Source organism: Rhinolophus sinicus, linkage group LG05 (assembly GCF_036562045.2).
Source record: "Rhinolophus sinicus isolate RSC01 linkage group LG05, ASM3656204v1, whole genome shotgun sequence".
NCBI lineage: Eukaryota > Metazoa > Chordata > Mammalia > Chiroptera > Rhinolophidae > Rhinolophus > Rhinolophus sinicus.
This window is the reverse complement of record NC_133755.1, coordinates 65,680,265-65,701,775: the sequence shown is the minus strand read 5'-3', so window position 1 is coordinate 65,701,775 and position 21,511 is coordinate 65,680,265. Positions and strand designations below refer to the sequence as shown.

The window sequence follows — 21,511 nt, the reverse complement described above, 5'->3', positions numbered from 1 at the left end:
TTTGGAAATATCTATGACATTTAAAAATATTCCTACCCCTTGATGCAGCAACTGTCCTCATAAATCAGTGGCCGCAGAAATGGGCCCACAGCGCACAGATTTACATGCAGAGACGCAGGGCAGCACTGTTTTCACAGGAGCAATTCAGAAGCAGCCCCAATGTTCCACAGGAAGTTGTTGCTCAAAAATCATCATCCACCCTCAGCCAGGAGAGCTTCCAGATACATAACAACAACAACAAGTCAAAGAGACAGGTGTACCTGTACAGGGCTCTCATTTGGGTCTTTGTTACATACTTTGGTGATGTTGGATTTGAATCAGCATGTATTATCTGTGTAGTCAGAAAAATACTGAGGAAGAAAGCGGGGGATCCCATGTGCGTGCACTCCTGGGAGCCCTGGGGGTCTCACCGTAGGTGCTCAGCAGGCTCTCAAACTGGGCGAGCAGCCCAATGGTATAGAGCTGCCGTAGGAAGCCGGCATCGTGCAGGCAGGTCCTCAGCTTGATGATGAAGCCACAGATGAGAGCGGTCAGCTGTGGGGGACAGACACCTCCTCACACAACAGCAGTGGCCCTGTGCCACTGCTTCCTCTGCCCTAACCGGGCTTCAGCAGCAGCCCCTCGCCCTGGGGTTACTCCTGGCCTAGAACCTTCTGGAAGCCCAGAATTAATTCCCCACAGTGAAAGCGCCTAGACACGCACAGATCGGTACCCGTTCTGGCTGGAACCTGAGGTGACCACAACCAGGAACAGGAGTGAGACAGGACACGGTCACTCTGTAAGTCTCCTCAGTGGCAGATTTCCCGCGGGATGAGACAGGCCTCGTGGGGGTGGGTGAGGACACACACAGAGCCAGCCCAGCCCTCCGTCACTGTTCACTTTGCCAATTTGATGGCGGGCAACTATGAAACTTGGGCCACTCATGTAAGCTCTTTCCTCTCTGCAGGATACTCGCAATCCCCAAAAGAGCTGTATACGAGCTGCGGCACCAACGACGTGTTGCTTCATAAACAACAAAACGGAGCGCGCTGACAGAGAACGTCCGTGTCCCCCTCACTAAATAGCTTTACGGGGAGAAAGGTGGCAAAGAGGCCCAAGCCATCGGCAATGCCACCACATCCTCAGTGCACGAGGAGCAGGTGTGCGAGTTCCCTCCTCAGGGAGAAGCTAGGAGGGACCCAGACCCTCCCCTGAATGCAGGCCAATCCATACGTTCCTCCGTATTGAAATCTAGACCCCGATGTTAAAGACATGTGAAAGCAACAGGCTGGGGACACACCGCCCACTGTGGCTTCCCAGGTGGGGGCGCGCAGGGCTTACCGTCTGGCAGAAGACCACGTCGCGGCGGTGCTGCAGGCTCAGGTAGGTGGCTATGGTGGGTGCGCTGTCCTGCATCAGCAGGAAGACCATCGCCTTCTTGGCCTTGTCGCTCATCATGGCCACACAGTCTGTGAGCGTGGTAAGCAGGGGGTAAAGAGCCTCGCTCCACTCACCTGGGCACGAGGGAAGGCGGGGTTAGAGAAGGAACACTGAAGAAGGACGTCCTGGAGCTTTATCTAACCAGGTGCCCGTCCCCTATTCTGCCCTGCCCTCCTCACTTTCCCTCTCCTTCCTTTCTGCATCCCCTGCCTCTGCTTGGCCCATGCTCTGGCCCCAAAAGGCACCACGTTACACCTGGAAGTGACCCAGCCTCTAACCTTCCAGCCTAAAGCTTTCCAGTAAACTCAAATGTCAGTCCTACTCCGGGACACTGACGCATGCCTGGTCTCCCAAACCTCTGGGGACTCTACACATAAATACCTGGAGTAAGAAAATCCCTAAGAAAATTATTCTGCCTGCAGAGGCCAAGCTCCTTGGATTTCACCCCCGGTTTTCCACTGGGGAGAAGGGTACCCAGGAAAGTGACATGTTACCTTGCTTCTCTTGATCTAGCTCTCAAGGCTCTATCCTTCTAGAGCAAAGGATAGCCCACCCGTCTCACCTTTGTGCAACTGTGCTAACCTCCCCCTGTGCACATCTGGAGGAAAGACCATTCCACATGGTTTTAGTGTTTTCAGCTCCCAGAACTTCCCTTCCTTCTACACTCATGTTCTTCCCTATCCCAGCCCTCCTACCCCACTGCCATCTATTTCTAGCTGAAGGTTTGGGGTGTTCTTCTTTTGTTTTAGGAATAAAAGGAAACTTTGACCCTCTACCAAAACAACTTTTTAAAAATAGAACCTCAAGGGTGAAAAACAAGGTGAAAGGTATTTTTACTTTTGGCTCTTATTTTCCCCTTCCTATTTAGAAGACATTTAAAAGGGAGAAGACATGCCCTCATCAGTTGTATTTTTAACAGGTTACCACACCCAGAAATAGGCATCTGATCCTCACCACTGGGTGCGTGCAGCGGCAGAGGCAGTGGAGCGAAGCCGGGTCTGACAATAAGAACGTCAACCACCGAATGCCCACGAACATCACTGCACTCCCGGAAGGCCCTGGGGCCGTGTGAGCAGTGTGGCTGCCAGAAGGGTAAGCGCAGACTTAGAGAAACAAAATGACCTGACTGCTCTCTCGAACTGTGTGCTTAGCACTTTGTTGAGAAAGAAATATAGAGAAATGACTAAAACCTGTACAAGGACTTCCCTATACTCAGTGTTTAATGGACGCGGATTTTTCAAGTATTTGTAGCAATTCAAAATTTGGCAATGATCTAACTGTACGTGTAGGCACACTGTAGGTGGACAAGGATTTATATCTGTCATGGAAAAAAGCAGGCTTAAATTTAGAAAGTCTACAGCAGAAAGATCTTAGCAAATAAATCGCAGTGACAAAGAATACTGGACTGAGGAGTGGAAAATTTGAGTCACAGGCCGCGGCTGCCGCTGAGCACTGCTGGGCCGGGCAGGTCCCTCGACCCCTCAGTGTGGCTCCTTTTCAGTAGAACGGGAGAGCCGTACTAGGTAATACCCAAGTCTCTTTCTCCCTCTAAAAGTCTCAGAGACCATGTTCTCGTTTCTTGTTTCTTTCTCTGTGGAATGCATGTCAATTCTATTCTGCAACTATCAAAAAGGCCAATGACAATTAAGTTTTAATAGCCAAACAGTTTGGGGAAAGGTGGGCTGTCATTAAGACTATTCTTCACAAAGAGGTAAATGCTCTTAGAGCAAATGTTGCCAATTTTTCTGTGCTTTCCCTCTTAACGTGCATATATACATGTATATGTATGTATGCAATCAATACGCAAATTTTGATCATTTTAACCTGAAAATGCTCAAAATGTATCAGGGGTCTTATCTGACTAAGCAAGCCCGCTCCATGCAGCAGTTTTTGACTTTGCCTACTTCTCCTTCAAAAAACACTGAAAAAACTGGAGTATAGAAAGAATGGTTACAAAGCACTAGGCGTTTGTCCTGGAGAAGAGGAGATACGGACCTGGGGGGAGGGGCTGAGAGCCTGACATTGGCCCAGAGAAGGGCTCAGATGTGAACATCAGTCACCATCTACCATTCCCCCTGGCGCTGCACTTTATAACCACTTTCTCACTTCATCCACAGGTAGGATTACAAATACAGGAAAGGAAACAGTGCGGCTGAGAGTCCTCCCAGACAAACAGAAACAGCTGTCACATCTGACTGACTCTAAACTCCATGTAACTTCCATGTCAGGCTGCTTCTGCTGGGTGCACAGTAGGGGCTGGGGGTGGGGGTGATGCATTTTGGGTCAATGTGAGGAAAAACTAAAATAAAAAACTTCCAAACAAAGGACCTTTAGCTAAGTGAAGGTATCTGGGATGTTAGGACTGGTGAAGGGGTTATATATACTCTGCTTCCTTCATCAGTGAAGTCTAGCTCTGAAAAACACAGAAAGTGTCCTCAGTGATGTGGCTAGTTCACTTTGGGGGGCAAGCTCCTTATCCGGTCGCTATAATCCATGGACCATACTTTTGTACTTTTTCCTGATTAATAGGGAAAAGGGGGGGGGGGGGAAGAGAGAAAGAGAGAGAGAGAGAGAGAGAGAGAGAGAGAGAGAACACCCCGGTTTAATAAAGTTCTGCAGGAAAAGCCAAAGGAACGCCTGGAAGGGGACTATTTTAGTCCATTTGACATTAACTGTGGACAAGCCACCAGCACTTCTGGAAAGGACACAGCTGCCACAGACAGTTGAGTTCTAGAAGCCAGGCACTGCCTGTGCGCTGCCGGCCTGGGAACCCACTAGTCTTCCCACGAGTTCTACAAACTTCGGGATACCAAGTGGAGGAGAACACGGAGCTTCCAGGTGACAGGTCCCTGATGCTGCCGTCCCCATTCTTAGGGGTCCTAACTGCTGGGTGTGGTCCGACTTCACCAGCACTCAGGCTCCAGGGAAACCAGCTCAGCATGAAGGCACTGAGGTGCCATGGAGGTGAGCCGAGCACTGGAAGCCTAGAGACGGAAATGAGGGGTGCCAGGAAAGGGAACGGGGAGGAGGACCCAAGTGACGACCTGTGCATCTGCCGGGGCCTGAAGGTCCAGGGGACAAGGGTCAGAGATCCCATACTGACTTTTCTGGGAAAGAGAAACGGTAGGGGGGCTGAAAGCAAAGAGGGGAGTATGATGTACCCAATCAGATTAGTCCACTGATGAGCTAACATCAATGGGGTTCTGGGGTTGCAGCCAGTAGTCACCCCGTGAGCCAAGCTGGAATCACGCTGCTGTGTGAGCTGGGAGGTCCCCCCAACAGCTGACAGGCAGAGTCTGGGAAATCCCACAATTGCCTATTTGATGACCCCTAGATACAAAGCACGTGTCCTGCCATCTCATAGTTACATCCAGTCAGAAGTGTGTGATCACCAGATGGTCATGCAGCTGTTTTTTGGAGGTTAGGAAAAACACAAAACTTGGGGGGGGGGGGGGGGTCGGGGGGGGTCTCATGCTCACTCTGGGGAAACCACAAGCCAATCCAGGAAACTCATTAAGAACTAGAGCAGGGGTCAGCACACTTTCTCCATTAAGGGTCAGACACTAAATATTTCAGGCTTTGAAAGACATGGGGTCTCCCTTACAACTATGGGACTCTGGCATTGCCCCACAACAGCAGCCAGAGACAATATGTGAACACCTGGGCATGATTGGTTTCCAGTAAAACCTTACTTACACGAGCAGGTGCGGGGCAGGACTCGGCTCAGAGCTGCGGTGTGCCAACCCCTGCACTAGAGCCAAAAACACTGCTTTCTACATGCAAACGCAGCAAAGGTCCCACCTCCAGCACTAAGTCCAACTGAGGCCCCCAGCGACGCCTGACAGGAATCTCAAGCTGCATCCAGACTCAGAGGAGAGGGTGTTGTGTGATCACAAATGTCACAACATTTGGGCGACTACCTATTATCCCCCGTCCCTTCCACGTGATGCTCCTGAGTTCAGGGGAAATCACAGGAAGTACGTCTCTGAAGCAGGTCGCCCATGTCAGGAATCCCAATGCAAATGTGGACATTAGTCATCTGAAAAGGCTTTAGGATGGGAAAGTGGGGGAAAAAGCATGTGGCGGCCTGCTTCAGGCCACCGTCCCCAGGCCATTGGGTTCCTTCTCAAACCTAGCCAAGTGGCTACATGCCTCACAATGAAGAGACTCCTAAAATAGTCTCCTAACCCTGGGAGCACGAGGTGGTCTCTGATACGCAGCTACAAATGCTGGCGGAGCACTGAGAAGACACCTGCCGAAGCTTAGAGCAGAAACCACGTACCTGGGCTGGACTCTTCAGGAGGGGGGCTGCAATCTGCACAGAAACGGAGGGCAACATGGATGATTAAGGAGCAGCACACAATTCAAACACCAACAACTCAACGCTTAGAGCAACTGCATCGGCAGCTTGCAGTAAGGTGGCTAACCTGGACAGAGAAGAGGGGGGCCGGCCTGCCTCTTCCCCAACAAGTCGCACGGGGGCAACTTGGCTGCTCCGAGGCTGCCAAGCCCCCAGTAGCAAACACGGCCCAATTCACAGACGTAAACATTCATGTTGCTCACAGGTCAACATGAAATGCTCTTTAGGGATGAGAACCCCAACATGTTACGATGTGATGAAGTACCCACGTCCATCACATTGTATGTGGCAGAGCCCCACTGTGGCTCACGACCTCCGGAAGCAAATTTAAAATGAGAGACTGTCCGGGTCAATGGCGTGTTCCCAACGCTGAGCCACCACCCTGCTGACTGGTGGGCCCTGGGCTACAGCCTGACCGCTGAGGTCCGAAGGTGGGACCAGTGATGAAACCAATATACCAGAAATGTCTATGCCACACTTCCAAAAATTTAAGCCAAATAGAAAACTTTTAGGATTTGGGGTAAGTCTAGAATTAGAATGGCCCTCCAGGTCGCTCAAAGAATACCAATTTTAGTTTGGTTTCACCTACATTGAGTCACATTGGGCAGTGCTCATTTCAATTTCACATTTCTCTTAAAAACTCTACGTTTCCTGGTTAACTGGCTATGCCACCAAAAGAAAACAAGTTTGAAAAGGGATCGTTTGGAGGAAAGGCTTATTTTATTTTATTGGCTAAACTTTTCAGTTCAAAGAATGTCTTCCGGGTAGTGATAGGTAATTTCAGAACCCCAAGAATAGCAGAAACCGGCTTTATGGAGACTCACAATTTGTGGAATTGTCCAGAAGGGGTGGCGAGGGATCCTTTCCCTCTAGTCATTTTTCACAATGACATCTGCTTCTGGCAAAAGGGACAGAAATGAAGCCAAACTGCAGGCCTCTGTGAGCTGCACACTTCAAGCTCTTCTTTAGTGCCCATGGATCTAACAGAGAGCAACCCCGTGGTCTAGAGATGCAGACTGGTGATTCTTAAATGTCTGACTAATCAGAATCACCCAGGCCTTGAAAAAATACATACATTTCTGCTTCCTCCTAACTGTTCCTCTAAGACTCTGGGTCTGAGTGAGGAGAAAGGTCTGGGGCCTGTTTTTATGATCTTCTGTGGTGACACTAGGCAGCTGGGTTCAGACCATTCGTGAGGCAGCATCAGGGTTAAACCTGGCCGGGTAACTCATCTTTCAGTCACAGGGAGAGGAAGTGGTCTCGATGAGTACTCCTGGACCAGTTGCCTGTAACTTGTCTTAGGTCATGAAAGCCGCTGCGATTTAATGACCACTTAGAACTTTCTCTCATTCTAGCACATAATCCCAGGGCCCATGACCCTGGGTGAGACCCACAGACCTTAGGTTAAGAACAACCTGGTCTGGGTTTGAATGGCTCTTCGTGGACGAGGAGCGCAAGAGAGTGTGCATGTGGAAGGTAATGGAAGCCACAAATCCTGGCAGGTGGTGGGTGGTGCAGAAGGGGTGTGAGAAATGGGGAGGCTTACAGAGCCTCCGTGGTTCCAGCTGTCAGGGACTTGTCAGTGGGTCCCGTGGAGCCCTGGCCCTGATGACCCCTGCTCGCCAGGCAAGGCTCTGATCAGGGCTGCAGAAGGGCAGCTGAGAGGCAGGGCAGCAACTTGGTGCAAGATGAAAACCAGGGACCCAGGATAGGTACAGAATTGGAACAAAAAGTAATGATGCCTTTCAGAGAAGCAGAGTTGTTCGTGTGTAATAAATAATGTGGCATCAGGTCAAAACAACGTGGAATGGTCTAAAAAGTCATAACAGAGCCCAGCTCTGGCCCCTGAAGACAAGGGGCTAAGCAAAGTACGTGGCTCAGAGTCTTTACAAGCAAAGCACTAAACATTGTAAATAAATGTTCATTTAAATAACTTTAAAATTGTATTGAAATTTGTCTGTATTTGAACAATACAATATGTGCCTAGGAAAAAATAACATTTTAAGTTATGGATACAACAGTATATCTGATTAAATAAACTCTTCTACATTTTTTAAAAATCCAATAAATTACTTTTCGTATCCGCAAAAAAATGTTAAAAGTACAAGCAAGACAATATTAAAGAGAAATGAGCAATGAACTTTCATAAATTTTTAAAAGAAACACGAATAACAAATGAGAACATGAACAGAGACAAAGTAGGTCCATGAACCAATCAATCACAGTTTGGGGAACTGAAACTAATCCCTCAGGGATGGAAGAGTGGAGAAGTGAACGCTGTGGAAACAGAGGCTCACGTGTGCCCTGGAGACAGACTGCAGGCAGATCAGGAAGGCGCAGGGCATCTTACAAAGAGAGGAGGGTTTATCAAGAGGCTGTGAGACAGAACGATTCTGCCTTGAATGAAAGCTGCCCAATCCAGAAACTAATTAAAGGTCCTCCCTGTAGGAAGCTAACCCTGGCCTTACTTCCTACGGCTAAATGCCCCCAAAGGAGAGCAAAGAGGAAACAGAAGCCAGGTCTGCAGCCAGCTGTCAGCTGCAGGCCCTCTTACCCCCTGCAGCTCTGACAGTACAAGGCATGAGGCCCTGAGCTGCAGGGGCCAGGGAGCACTTTAGGAGAAAGCACATATCCACGGTCTGAAGGCTGGCAGCAGGGCCAAGTGTCTGGTTATGCTGTCTCCGCAGACAGAAGACTCCGAAGTGTGCTGCTTTGTGCCAACGTCTTACCATCTACTCAGAGCCCCACCATGGAGGTGGTGACAACAGAGGACCCTAACTCAGTCCCTAGGGGCACAGGACTGGTGCCACCACTGGAATGGGTCACCAACATGTGTCTCTGCTGGTTGGGCGTGCCCAACCAATGACAACCGGCCTTCAGACAAGCCCACCGGGCCTGCTAACAGCTCTGGTCCAGCTGGGTCCCTGCACCGTTCCTGGTGCAGTACACAGCTTCGTCAAACACAACTGCACTTCGGCCTCCTTCAGGTTCTCAGACTGGCTTACAAACAGAAGAGCCCGGGAGCCCAACTCTCACTGTGGCGGCAGCGTGACCCAGGAGGGCCTATGCCAGACACGCAGATGCACACGCGGGCTCCAGGGGCATGAAGCCCCGGGGCCTCCCACCTCACTGCGGCTGCTCTAGGCCCTGCAACGCCACGCCCTGCCCAACAGCCCTCCCTGCAGTCTGCGTAGGAAGGAGGACATGGAGTCAGACAGACACACAGACAGACAGACGCAGCATGAGGTGGAGGCAGCGAGGGGGGAGGCGTGGATGCATACGCACGTGTGGTCAGGTGAGGATGGCATGCAGCAGAGGGCGTGGTGGAGGGGCATGGTGAGGCGGGGGCGTCACAGAAGGGGTGCTCCGGTGTGATCCAGTACGCGTGGCTATTCCGGTTACCTTTCTTGCTGGTGCCGCTGCCCGAGCCGGGGAAAACATCCTCACAGCCCTCACCATGCATCCGCTCCTTCTGCAGCAGCTTGTCCACCCGCTGGATGATGCACTCCAGGCTCTTGTCCACGTTCAGCCACACTTTCTCCTTCCAAACCAAGAGGCTCATTTGGGTCAGCTCTCCGACGGGAAAGACAGAACAGAACACAAACCAAACCCTCCCCCACCGATCCCCACCCTGACCACTGTGCTCACTAAAGCACCACAGGATTTATCAACATCAATGCGATTCCTAATTCCCCAAATACAGTTGAAGCTGCATTTTCTTCTCAAAGGACGAATCAATGTCCTGCGGTCACTGTTTTTAAAGTTTGGGAGCTGTTTGCTAATAACTGTCGAGGAGGCCAGAGAGGACTTGCCAGTACCTCCCGGTGCTAACAGAAGGGCCACAAAGCCGAGTGCACCAGTGTCGTCCCCTCCTCCCTCTACTGCAGACCTACACCACCATACCAGAGGGAACTGAGATCTCTTTTGGATGGAAGAGAATGGAAACAGCGGATCACTTCAGATGGCGTGTGGGAGAAGGTAAGAGAGCGCCAGGGTTACACAGGATGCCCCAGTGTGTCCCTGCTGACTAGGATAATTCAGGGCTGCGCAGAACTGCCTCTAAATAGTCATCCCCATAAATGACAAAATGAGTTCTATGCTACATCCCCTCCCTCAGGAGACGCAGATCTGTCCTCAGAGACAACTCTGTAAGGAAGAAACAAAGTGGCACAATGTCAGGACAGCACCTCCCAAATCCTCACCAGCTGCCCCAGCACCTGAGTACCCACAGCTGCACGGGTCCGACAGTAGGGGGGCTGCCCGACAGAGACTGAGGGACAGGGGCAGGGGCAGGGGCGAGGGCAGCAGGGAGAGAGCCCCCCTTTACCACCAGTTCTGAGACCGGCCAGCCCACAGCAGCCTTGTTCCTCGGGTGAACACAGGTAAGGAAATACCATCTCCCTCCCTGAATTCGGTGGCCCAGGAGCCCCCCAGGAAGGAGACTTGGGGTTTGTCTGCAGAGGCACCGGCCCTCCAGGTCCCTCTGTGGGGAGAGGCTAGAGAGAGGCTTCACGTTTTCAACGCAAGCTCAGCAGCAGGAAGGGCCGTGGGCAGCAGACTCACCCACTCCTCCTCGTGCCAGTCTACCTGCAGAGAAGACCGGCTGTTCCTGCCCGTCCACCTGGCCATGAGGGTGTCCTGGTCATTCCTGAGCATGACCTGCTCCTCCTCAGTCGAGGTGGGGGAAGCCTTGGAGGCGATGTAGTCGGGCCGCGCGGCATTCAGCCCGTGGATGGAGTTGGCCAGCAGCTTGCAGTCGCAGACGGTGACCAGCTGCCGGGTCTGCAGGAGCACACAGCCAGGCCTCTGAGCCTCAGGCCAGGGGCGGCAAGGCCCGTGCTTCCCAAGAGCCCAGCACTCCACCCTCTGCCCCACTCCACAGCGCAAACAACTCAGAGCTGCAGCCCTCAGGAAGCCTAGCTCACAGGCTGCCACATGACAGAGCTGGCCAAATCTCTGCAGGAATTTCCCAGCAAGAAAACTGGAGAACACAAAGAGAATGAGGGCAGGTCGAGAAACCTCTGACAGTCTTTGATCCCTGCCTGCCTCTAGGGCTGACATCGCTCAAGGAAGGGCCTGAAGAGAGCCCAGTATCCCAGCTGCTGAGGACTTCCTGGGCTGTCCCCTCTAATTGCAGGGGACAGGCCTTACTCTGGTTCGGTCACCGAAGCCTTATCTTGTTGCATCTAATACCTGAAACCCTGGGCTCTGGGCAGAGGGGAATTGGCACAGCATCCTGGTTCTGGGGAATTCTGCATGCAACAGGAGCTCCGTGGCTCCTCATTTTACTTCTGACAACATCTTTCTTTTCCAAGTGGACTATCCCCAGCTCCCAGTCTATGCTGGTGAACACATGAGGGATATAACATGTTCTGATCTGGGGCAGCATCTCACCCCAGCAAAGCGAGTGTGGCTGGGGAAGTGTGATCAGAATCTCTGTGCGTGTGTGTGTGTGTGTTGAGAAACTAAGTAATTTGAAAAAGCATTACCCGTCAAAAGGATCTGATATATCTGTGCCTCTCCCCCGCCCCATAGGGATGTATGTTTATAAATTTAAATCAGGATCAGTTAGTTAATTAGAGGCTGATTTACTGATTTTATATAAGCCAATAAAATTATATTGTTCTTATCTTGTGCCTGTATAATAGCTCACTTTCTTTTTTCGAATTCCAAGTACAACAGAACAGTGGGAAAAATAAGGCTGAGTAGGCCATTACTAAGAAAGCCGTGGAATAATCCCAGCCTTCAGGGTGACCCCCGTGGACTCGCTGGGAGACACATCTACCTCAAGCAGCGGCTGGCGTCACAGCCCTGGGCTGTCCTTGGCCTGCCCCGTCCAGCTCTGTGACCATGGGCAAACCACCAAACCTCCCTGGGCCTTGTGGGGACTGGATCTGAAGCTAGATCTTCAGAGTTTTCTCAATGTCACCCTTGGTGTGGAAGGCTTTGGGTACACACGAGGCGTCCCGGGGTTTCCGACCCACACTCAGCAGGGCAGCCCCTCCTACCTTGTCTGCCAAGATGGCGAGCGTTCTTTCGAGGCCAGTGGCAGACCTGTCCTTGGCCGCCCTCGAGAGCCGCTCTGCGTAGTAACTGACTTGGGTTTTCAGGGTGTTGATCTGGGCGATGATCTCCTTGGCTCTGACAATATCCTGTGGTATGTAGATTATGGACTGGCAGCTGGACGACGTACTAGAAAGGATAAGAATGGATCCTAAGGGGCTCTCTCGAATCGGTGAGGATGGCAGCAGCTCCCAAACCCAGCCCACGACCAATGCAGAATAAACCATTCTGTAACTCAGGGATGTTTTCCTGGGCTGTGCTAGCTGGGTGGACAAAAGTAAATCTCAGGAGGCACTTTCTGTCTGGATGGTAGAAGCTTGTAATATGAAAATGCAAATAAGCCTTTTATCTACATTTGTCTGTATTGTACTGTGTGTATGTACTGTGAACAGATATTAAAGCCAGTAATTACCCCAATGCTCATAATCGTTTACCTAAGATCCTCACCTTCAACTTCAGGATTTCAGTGGAGACATGGGGTCTGCTGATACCAGAAGGGGTCAGTTTATCACAGTGGAGGGAGACTGCCATGGGTGCTGGACTTGGCCAAAAGGACCCTCGGGGTTTTTTTTGTTCAGCCAATCGGGGCTTCAGACCTCCTGTGCACACCCCCACAGCTCTCCTCCCTCCCACGTCTGACCCCAGCAAGTCTCCAGAAAAACGGGCTTCCTTCCCTACCCCCTGCTCCAGGACTTCCTGTCTCTGAAAATTAACGTTCCATCAGAGGAGAAGAGGGTGGAGAACATGCCAAGCCAGAGGCCAGGCCTGGACACGTTGATGGCTTTGAAAACCTGGTTCTTCCTCCTTGCCTGCCTCCTCGCCACAAACAGCGTGTGCATCTCAGGATCGGAGGTCAAAGCTACGGCCCAGCCACTGCCCAGCACAATCACGGCCTCAGGAGAACCAGCCCTATGGCCCCAGCTACATGGGGCCTGGCCAGCACGCTTGGCCCTTTTAAAAGAAGATGGTAAATTGTGTGTCTCCCAGCTAAGATCCCAAATCAATCCAATATTATAAATTGACTTTTCAGACCATGTGAGGAAGCTGAGGAAAGCAGGCAGGGAAAGTACAAGCTGCCAATGAAGAGGTCTCTCCCACAGTGTGAAGTCATGGGCTCTGGCTGGAGTAGGTGTCCCATCCTTCACGGAATCGCGGACCCTGACTGGTCCCCTCCCAGCCGCCCTTTGAGTTTGGGGGAAGAGGGAGCAGGGGAGAGAGCCACAGCCTCCATCACCTTCGCTGGGGGTGGGGGTGATGTGGGCAGGGCTGAGAACCTTCCTCAGTGGGCTCTTTCCAGGGTACCCTGAAGGTGGGTCACCAAGAAACTTCCCTGCCCCTTCCTTTGATGGACTATGGGGTGAACATGCAAAAAGCAAAGCCCAAAGCATCCCAGAAAGAAACCACACCCAGAACCACACACAATGAAAACAAGGGAAGTGCCCGAAGCCCATGCAGCAGACTGTGCTTGAGCCCACATGGTCCGACAAGAGTCATTCCACGGCACGATGTGACACAAGGACTTTCCAACCTGCAATCACTCTTCCAAATGAATAGCTGCCACTTAAGACGATTCTGTCTCAAAAATACAATCTCAAAATAGAATTCAAAAAGCCTCTCCTCCTCCCAGGCCTCGATATTCAGAGCACGCGTGTAGCGTGTGCCACACGGCTGTGTGCACACCAACACACACACCCTCCCCCACGCCCAAGAAGAACAGCACCCCACTCACCCTTCCAGGTCACGTCCTAATAATAGTAACCAGGGCGGTATGCACAGGGAGGATGAGAGTAGATTTCCAAGAGCTGCGGTTCAGGGCTGATCATGAATACATGAGCACGTGTGCCCAACTGCCTGGTCCTAAAAATGGGGAGAGCTCAGGAGGCCCCAGCTGGGAGGGCTGTTCCTCGGGACTTCCTGCTGTCACAGGTCCCCCGCCAGCCCTGACACCTCAGGCAGGGCCCAGCCACGGCCCCTGAGTCTCACCAGCTCCAAAAGGGCAGCGACTCCAACGTGCCTCTGGGGCCTGTCACCCAAGGAAGCCACTCAGAGCCCTGGTGCTGGCTGGGACATGCACCCCTGAGCATGACTGGGGGACCTGGGGCAGCAGTGGGGACCCCCAGGCAGCAGACATGATGGTTTCTGGCTGCCACTCTTTGGTGGGAAAAGTCACTTTGTTAATGTCATTCTTGATAAAACTGACACTAGTAACACTGTTTTAAACTATGCATCAACTCTTTATCATGAAAACGTAAGCTGGCTTCCTTCCCGCCAGAGGCGATGGTGAAGCAGAGACTGAAAAGCCCCAGATTCTTACACAAGAAGCCAGAAAGGGATTCCCGACCGCAGCAGTGGCAGGACCTGACACCCCAGCACCACTGGGACTTGCCGGCCTGGCTCTTGTCACCCTGGGAGACAGCACCGGGGCTGCTCTGAGTGAGCACAGCAACGTCCTGGCCGCCCGATTTAAAAGGCAGAGCAACAGCCTGGAGGTTGGCTATTCATTGTCAAAGAACATTGCAGTTGGAAGGGGAGTTGTTGAGGGGCCGGTAACTAGGAGGCCACAGCGGCACCGAGGGGAAAACACCTCACAGGGGACGGCACAGCACAGGCTTTCTCTGCACGAGAGCAAGACCCAGACAGACTCTCTCCACAGACAGAAAACTCACCAACACTCCTCAAAACTGCTAAAGAAAAGAACCAAAATGAAATATTAGCGTTTGTTAGCAAACCCCAAATGCAAAACAAAAATTTAAAAAGCCAAGTTATCTTTCGTCAAAATACTTGAATTTATTTGTTGAGGGACGACGGTTAACTTATGATCCCCACGTACTTGCTCACCACAGCCACGTCAGGGGCTGTGCTCACGCCCAGAGAGACCCCCCCACCGGTGGGCAAGTTACGTCTGCATTTAAAGGAGAGTTCCAATGAGGAAAACCATTTATACAAATGCTTTTAGGACACGAGTAGGAAATTAAATAAAAGCTTGTATTATGTATTTGAAAACTACCTCTGAGGCATTTTGGGGCTAAGAAGTTCTTAAGTTGACACGCAGCGTGATCAGGTATCAGCATGCCGACCTTCCTGGGACAAGGACAGCCAGGGGGCGCCCCCCTTGACTGGCTTTCTCCTCCGGGGCCCCCGTCACCCTCAGAATGTAGACCACACTCCACACAGCCCCATGCAATGGCGCGACAGACTCGCGATCTCTGCCTGCGCAGAACTGTGGTGGGGACAGGAAGCCTCGTCCTTGTCACAGTGCCCAGAGGAGCACGGGAGTGTGAGTCCTCAGGCGGGCTGGGCACCTGGCTCGTCTGCACAGGGAAGAGCCCTGGGTAGGGGCGAGTCAAGGTGGAGCAGGCTGTCTGGGGGCCTCTCAGAGAACAGCCCCCCTCCAAGGCCGAAACTCCCCTTCCCAACCGGGCCCTTTCTTGTTCCTCCTCAGGCTTCACAACTTCCTGGGCTCAGGGCACCCCATGCACACATCAGAATGGTGACTCCCCAGTGTGCTCTCTTCCACCGGCCTGCTTCCCATGGTCACTGACACTCCTAACTGCAACCCTGATCGCCTCAGCCCCCTGGCCAACCACTGCACCTGACCTTTCACCTCTCCCTGATCCAGTCTGAGGTCACTTTTCTCCAGCCACGTCCTGACTCCCAGCCACGGCAGCACAGGGCCAGGCCAGGGCCCCCATCTCCGGCATCTTTAAACGCTCCCGATCTGACCACCCTGTCAGGCTCTCGTGAGGTTCTCTGGGCCTTGGCTTCACCTCGTCTCAGACCATCCCATGCCCAGTCGATAAGTCTGACCTTTCAACCCCACATTCTGCGAGGCTGTTCCAGGGAACCTTCAGCTCATTCCCTCCCACCTCAGAAACCTCTGTGCCACCCAGCTTCTTCTCACATCCCTTGTAGGACCAACTGCCTGGTCCTGGCCCTTTCCGACTTCTCCAGAACTTACTCTATCAATGTTCTCGTCCATCTACCTCATTTGCTCCCATCTTTCCTCTCATCATAAACACATGCTCACGTCATAATCATCCTCCCCAAACTACAAACTTCAAGCTACTTCCTGTTTCCTGGTCCAATTACAGGACCATCTACAATCATTACCTCCACGTCTTACACTCGCGTCCCTTGATCTATTTAAATCTTGACGGCGACATTCTGGAGGTCACCACTGCTTCCCACGTGTCCGACACTCCAGCGTGCTTTCTCAGCTCTCCCGCCAGCAGCCCAGCTGCGCTCTCCACAGCACCGTCTGCGTGCTTGTTTCCCAGCACAGCACTGCTGGCTCCAGGCGGTGGTGCTGACATGTCTGCTCTCAGGCAAGGCCTAGATCTGTCAGTCCTGCATCCCTGGTCACCAGCACCCCCCTGGCTCCTCTCCCTGAAGCACTGGGTCACTGGGACTCGAGGTGCACCTCACTGCGTGCTCCACACCGCCCTTCTCCACCCTGCTACCCGGTGATTTCCTGCTCAGGACGGTAGCCCCATTGCAGCCCCTTGAGCCTTTTTAAAAACTGGGAACGTCTATCATGGCTGTACCACTGGAAAGGAAACAGCCTCTCTCAGGCTGCACACTTTGTCATGTTCAGCTGACTGACCTGGGACTCTCAAAGACAGCCAAGCCAGCAGTCCACATAGGGTGGCCGCCAAAAGCACCACTTTCGAGGTAGATTTCAATTTGCAGGGACAGGACCACCGATTAGGTGCCCTTATCCCCCAACCCTCCAGTCACACACACAGAGCAGCACCGGGTCCCTAGGCAGCCCCACCCACCACACAAAAGCAGGCTGAATGGCTGGATGTGTTTGTGGTGATATTTTGATTTTTCTTTTTAAACTAGGAAGCTTCAGACAGACAGCTGTACAAGGACCACAGACACCCCCAAGAACTTACTGTTTCTTAGTCTCTTCAAATTTGTGCAGCTTTTTGCGGAGGCCTCCTGACTTAAACCCTTGGCAGTGTGCTGCAGGCGCCCCAATGGTGACGATGTCGTAGCTCTGATCTGAATGACAGAAAGCTCTCCTCCGTTACTCTGGGCTCGGGCCTGTGGACGAGCCAGCTACAGGGAGATGCACACAGCTCTGGGTCCTGCCCCTCCGCCCCTGTCTAGGCAGCCTGAGGGTTCCTTAGTCCCACAGCCTGCACAGTCCGACGGTCTCTGGAGCCCGGCACCCTCATCTCACAAAGGGGGTTCCGTACGTCTCAGGGTGGAGCCTCCCAGGGTTAGAGGCAACTACCCAGCAAGGCTCAGCTCCCTTCCTTGGGAAGGATGACCGACGGGCCACTTTCTGCCACAGAAACACAAAGGGAAGCTGGACGGAGGAGAAACAAGAGCAGGGCATTTTGCTCCTTGACGAGGACCTGACAAGGGCCTGTGACGCGTCTCTTATCCGAGCTGCCCAGCAGAACACATGGGGAAGGCTGGGCAGATGTGGGGCAGCTCGGGGACCAAGCCCATAGGGAGAACAGCCACGAAACGTGATTCAACACGATGGGCAGAAAAAGTTACCTGATCCCCCATCGTCTTGAACTCTCATCCTCTGTATGTGCAAGTTTGTGGGAACAAATTCCAACTTTTTATCTGCTTTCAAACTGCTTGCTTTAAATGAGGGACCTAGGAAACGAAATATGAGAAAACAAAGTTCGTTAACACATATCCCCCAGTCATGAATGGCGAGTGGAAAGTGGGTATTGTGAGGACGCTGCTCAAAAAAGCAGGTGTGTTGGTGGCGGCCTAGGAAACAGAGCTGCCCGGGAGCACATTTCACTTCCGCATAGCGGGTGCGTGAAACACTGAGGAAAGGGCCGCTCGCCGGCCCAGAGACTCGTTCTGGGTGCTTCAGTGGTGAAGGGAGCCACGTGGAAGCAGCTTCCGAAGGCAATGGTGACGATGCCAGTGCCGTGCCTTCCGGTGACTCAGCTCTCCACTCGGGTCTGACACTCAGAGGGCACTGTGTGTGGCACGACAGCAGCAGCGCTACAAAAAGCAACGGGCCCACGCCAGCAACTACCTGTGCCAACTCTAGAGACGGCCATCATCCAAGATCTAAGAAACTGGTTCCTAGAGCAACACATCTCAATTCTGAAAAATGATAAAATGGTGTGCTCCTCACCCCGGGTCTAACATGACAAACAGATGCTAAACAGCATCAATTTGGGCTCTTGGGAACACAAACTTAAAACACGTTCCCTTGTATGCGCTTGGGTGGTGAAGGAGACTGGACCAACTTTTCTAACAAATATCCACCACCTATTTCTATAGTCAGAATCTGTTACTATTTAAGTGACGAACTCCATGGCTACAAAAGAAAGGGACTACAAATTACACTGACAATCAGAAGGGCAGGAGAAATAAACATTGCTTCTAGTGAAAAGAGGTCAATTTTGCCAGTACACAAAATACAGGCCAACCATTGTGTGTTCTGCACTTTGTCACAGGAAAGACTTCACTAGACACTTCCGGGGTGGCCCAGGGACCCGCAGCACTGGCAGCCCGGGGCCTATTAGAATTCCCAAATCCCAGATCTGCTATTAACAAGTCCCCCGGGAAGTCAGACACACAGTGACATTTGAGAGCTCTGCTCTAGAAAACTCAAAGCTGTGTGGATGTCAGACTTTCCCGGGGAACAGGTCTTCAGCATGGTTGGTCCTAAGTTCCTTCAGGCAAATGCTGCCACTTCTCCTAGACACACACACGCCCAGTCTTCAGATCCAAACCCAGGCACCACCATCTTGTTGTCTCCCCTCCCATATGTGGCTTCTTCTCAGCCATGTTCCTGGATATGTTCACACATTCTGTGTCAAAGCTACATGAAGGACTTTCTTTAAACCCAGAAATTTCATTATGGAGAACGGGGAGGAGCGAAGAATCTAAAGATAGAGAATAAAGTAATGAAAAGCCAAAGAACCCATTCCGTTTGGAATAAAAAGAGAATAGTCTTCTAAATCGTCCCTGAGAGTGGTCTGAAAATCAAAAGACATCTTTCAAGAAGAAAAGGTGAGGTGTCTGCATTTCACTTTCCTTTTTGAGCCTTAAAACGGAGAGCTCCAGTCAGACAATTTATTTGTTCAATGTAAGTATCAGTGAATATTTAAACTGGGGAATCTAGAAAACTGCTTTGTCTCACGGCAAACAGCCTACATCATTTTGGTCATTTCACTGACAGATGCTAGACCAAGGGGAAGAATAACACGAATAGCCTGTGATTTGGTCTCTCCTAAATTTCATCCCACAGGCACATGACACCATAGGAGGAATTTTCAATGCAATTCATAGATCTGTCTCCTTAATTAAGATCTAAAAAATCCAAATTTTAAAGAATTCACACCTACATGAGAATTTATTTTTAAAAATCCATTAGCGTGTCTGTCAGTGAGAATGTCTGAGCAAACCTGAGCTCCAGATATTCAGGTGGGAAAAAGGGGAGCATGCGTGCCACGTGGAGGACGAGACCTGGTACCCACCTTTGTACTGATGGAGGTCAGTCAGGTTCTCCTGGTACGTGAGGATGATGGTCTGGTACTGAGTGACGATCTGGCGCCGGAGGCTCTCCCAGCAAGGGGACAGCTCCCCCAACTCCTCCAGCTCACACACTCTGCAAGCAAGACACGTGCACGTCAGGCCGTGGGGCCAGCTCCCCTCCCTGAGGAGGCACCGGAATCCGTACCAACCAGGAGAACAAAGTGTATGTGGGTGAATTGCTGATGCCCAGGGAAAGCACAGGCTACTCAGTAAGTCCAGAGGGCAGAGCCCTTTAGGAGGAACGGCCGTATGAAAGGCAGACCACCAACCATGTGGCAAGTGCACAGAGAAGCTCTGCACAGAGAAGCTCTGTACAGAAACAGAGTCAAATGATCGAGAAAAACTAAGTGGATGAGGAGAGAGGGGGCGGCCCCCTGGCACCCTGGCATGTATCACCGATCACACAGGCGAAGGCTCCAACTACAGCCCATCTGGATCTGGGCAGAACAGACCAACGTGCGACTGGAGGCCTGCAAGCAACTGCTATGACTTGTTATCTCCAGAAAAATAAAAGCTGAACCTCTTTTAGCTCAGCAGCAAATAATAGCTACACAATCAGAATAACAAACACACAAGATGGATTTTTAAAAAGTTTTTCTTAGGAAACTGGAGAATGGGAAAGTATAAAAGACCTAAAATCCTCTTTTCATAGGTATTTAGTAGCTAATTCCTGAAACTGATTAAGAGTACACTGCATATATATTTAGAAATACAGCTGTCAAGACTACAACAGCTAACAGTAATTGTTTCTGGGATCAGAAAGTCGAGGGCCCCAGGACATAGGTCTTTTGTTAAAAGCCACGGGCACTATTTGACCTTTTTAGACTATGCACATGTTCCTTTGAGGAAGTAAAAAAGCTAATTTTAGAAAAGAGTTTAGGAATCTACTAAAGTGTCTGAAGCTTTTAAAAAGTTGTACCATTTTATTCCCATTAAATTAGCAAACTTAATGTAAGAGAAGACCGAGGCGTCCTCACTCACCAGGGCCCAAGGGCCTGGCCTGAGGTCGGCTCCTGCCGTGCACAGCAGCCCATACGGCTGTACGGCCCCGCCCCTGTGGCCCCGCCCGTGGCCCCGCCCATGGCCCCTCTCTCTGAATCTCTGCCATGTCCCATGGGGCTCCTTCTTATGCTCCGGCGTCAGCTTATTGGCACAGTCTCACAGAGGTCTGCCGGGCCCACCCTCTTCACCACCCCATACACATCTGCTGACACATCGGGGGCCCCTGTGTGGCCCCCAGTTCTCTGTCCGTGACTATCTCCCAAGATCTCTTACTCGTCAGAAGCCCCCGCACTGAACACAATGCCTGCCATGGGGTTGGGGTGAAAAACAACACAACCCTCAAGACCAAAGCGCTGTTCAATGAAGCCTTTAAAGTTATAGTACATACAACTACATACATAGTACAAATAATGGGCAATTATGTCCTAACTAAAAATTAGAACAAGCAAAGTGAAGCTATATGGAAAAGTAGATGGTTGCTATGTACATAGATAGAGGTATGGAAAAGCCAAAAGGAGAAAATTTTAAATTAAAGTACATATAAAATATATACATATAGACAGAAAGCAATTCTTTACATTATTCTTGCCATTTTTCTCTAAGTTTCAATTTCTTTCGAGATAAACAAATATTTTAAATAGCTGTAGGATTCTGGCTGCATTGTTTTCTTTCATGTTTCTGTTAACATTGTATTTATAATTAATGTCATTCTACGACAAGGAGTAGAAATGACAGTGTACCTACAGTGCCCCAACCACCCCCCTGCTGTAGGACCAATAACACACGCCCTGAGCTGAGGGGACACCCCAACGGGTCCCACTTGGCCTCCAGGAGCTTATACCGCTGTGGTCCTACGCGCGGAAACTGCAGGCCAGACTGACATAACCAAAGAATGCCCAGCTATTTCTAACTTTCTGAGCCTGAATGAGAGAAAAGGAAAGGAAAAGGGCAGGGAACGGGGACCTAGTGCTGGGAATGTGTCTGGTGCTCCAGGCACATTATCTGTGACGCTGTCGTCACACGGGAAACCCAGGACACAGATGAGCAAACTGAGGCTCTGGCAAACCCAGGCCACAGAGCAGGCAAGTGGTGGAGGCTGGGCTTGCCGCCTGGTGCTCTGTCCACCACATCTTTCCAGAG

The 21,511-nt window shown here is 51.3% G+C and overlaps 1 protein-coding gene across 17 annotated transcripts in view; it reads right to left on the bottom strand.

The window, feature by feature from the left end:
• The window catches only part of INPP4A (inositol polyphosphate-4-phosphatase type I A), a 108,829-nt gene that overhangs the window by 18,792 nt on the left and 68,526 nt on the right, over nt 1-21,511 (bottom strand). For 6 of the 17 annotated variants that reach the window (XM_074332328.1, XM_074332336.1, XM_074332330.1 and 3 more), the window contains 10 exons: nt 19,312-19,442; nt 17,357-17,461; nt 16,741-16,849; nt 14,509-14,526; nt 11,788-11,971; nt 10,343-10,561; nt 9,065-9,320; nt 5,702-5,734; nt 1,321-1,493; nt 411-534 (listed from right to left, as the gene is read on the bottom strand). In XM_074332328.1, coding sequence (XP_074188429.1) covers nt 411-534; nt 1,321-1,493; nt 5,702-5,734; nt 9,065-9,320; nt 10,343-10,561; nt 11,788-11,971; nt 14,509-14,526; nt 16,741-16,849; nt 17,357-17,461; nt 19,312-19,442 — 1,352 coding nt within the window. The remainder of the gene's footprint in view (nt 1-410; nt 535-1,320; nt 1,494-5,701; nt 5,735-9,064; nt 9,321-10,342; nt 10,562-11,787; nt 11,972-14,508; nt 14,527-16,740; nt 16,850-17,356; nt 17,462-19,311; nt 19,443-21,511) is intronic. The other 11 variants (XM_074332338.1, XM_074332341.1, XM_074332339.1 and 8 more) reach the window with 8 other exon arrangements.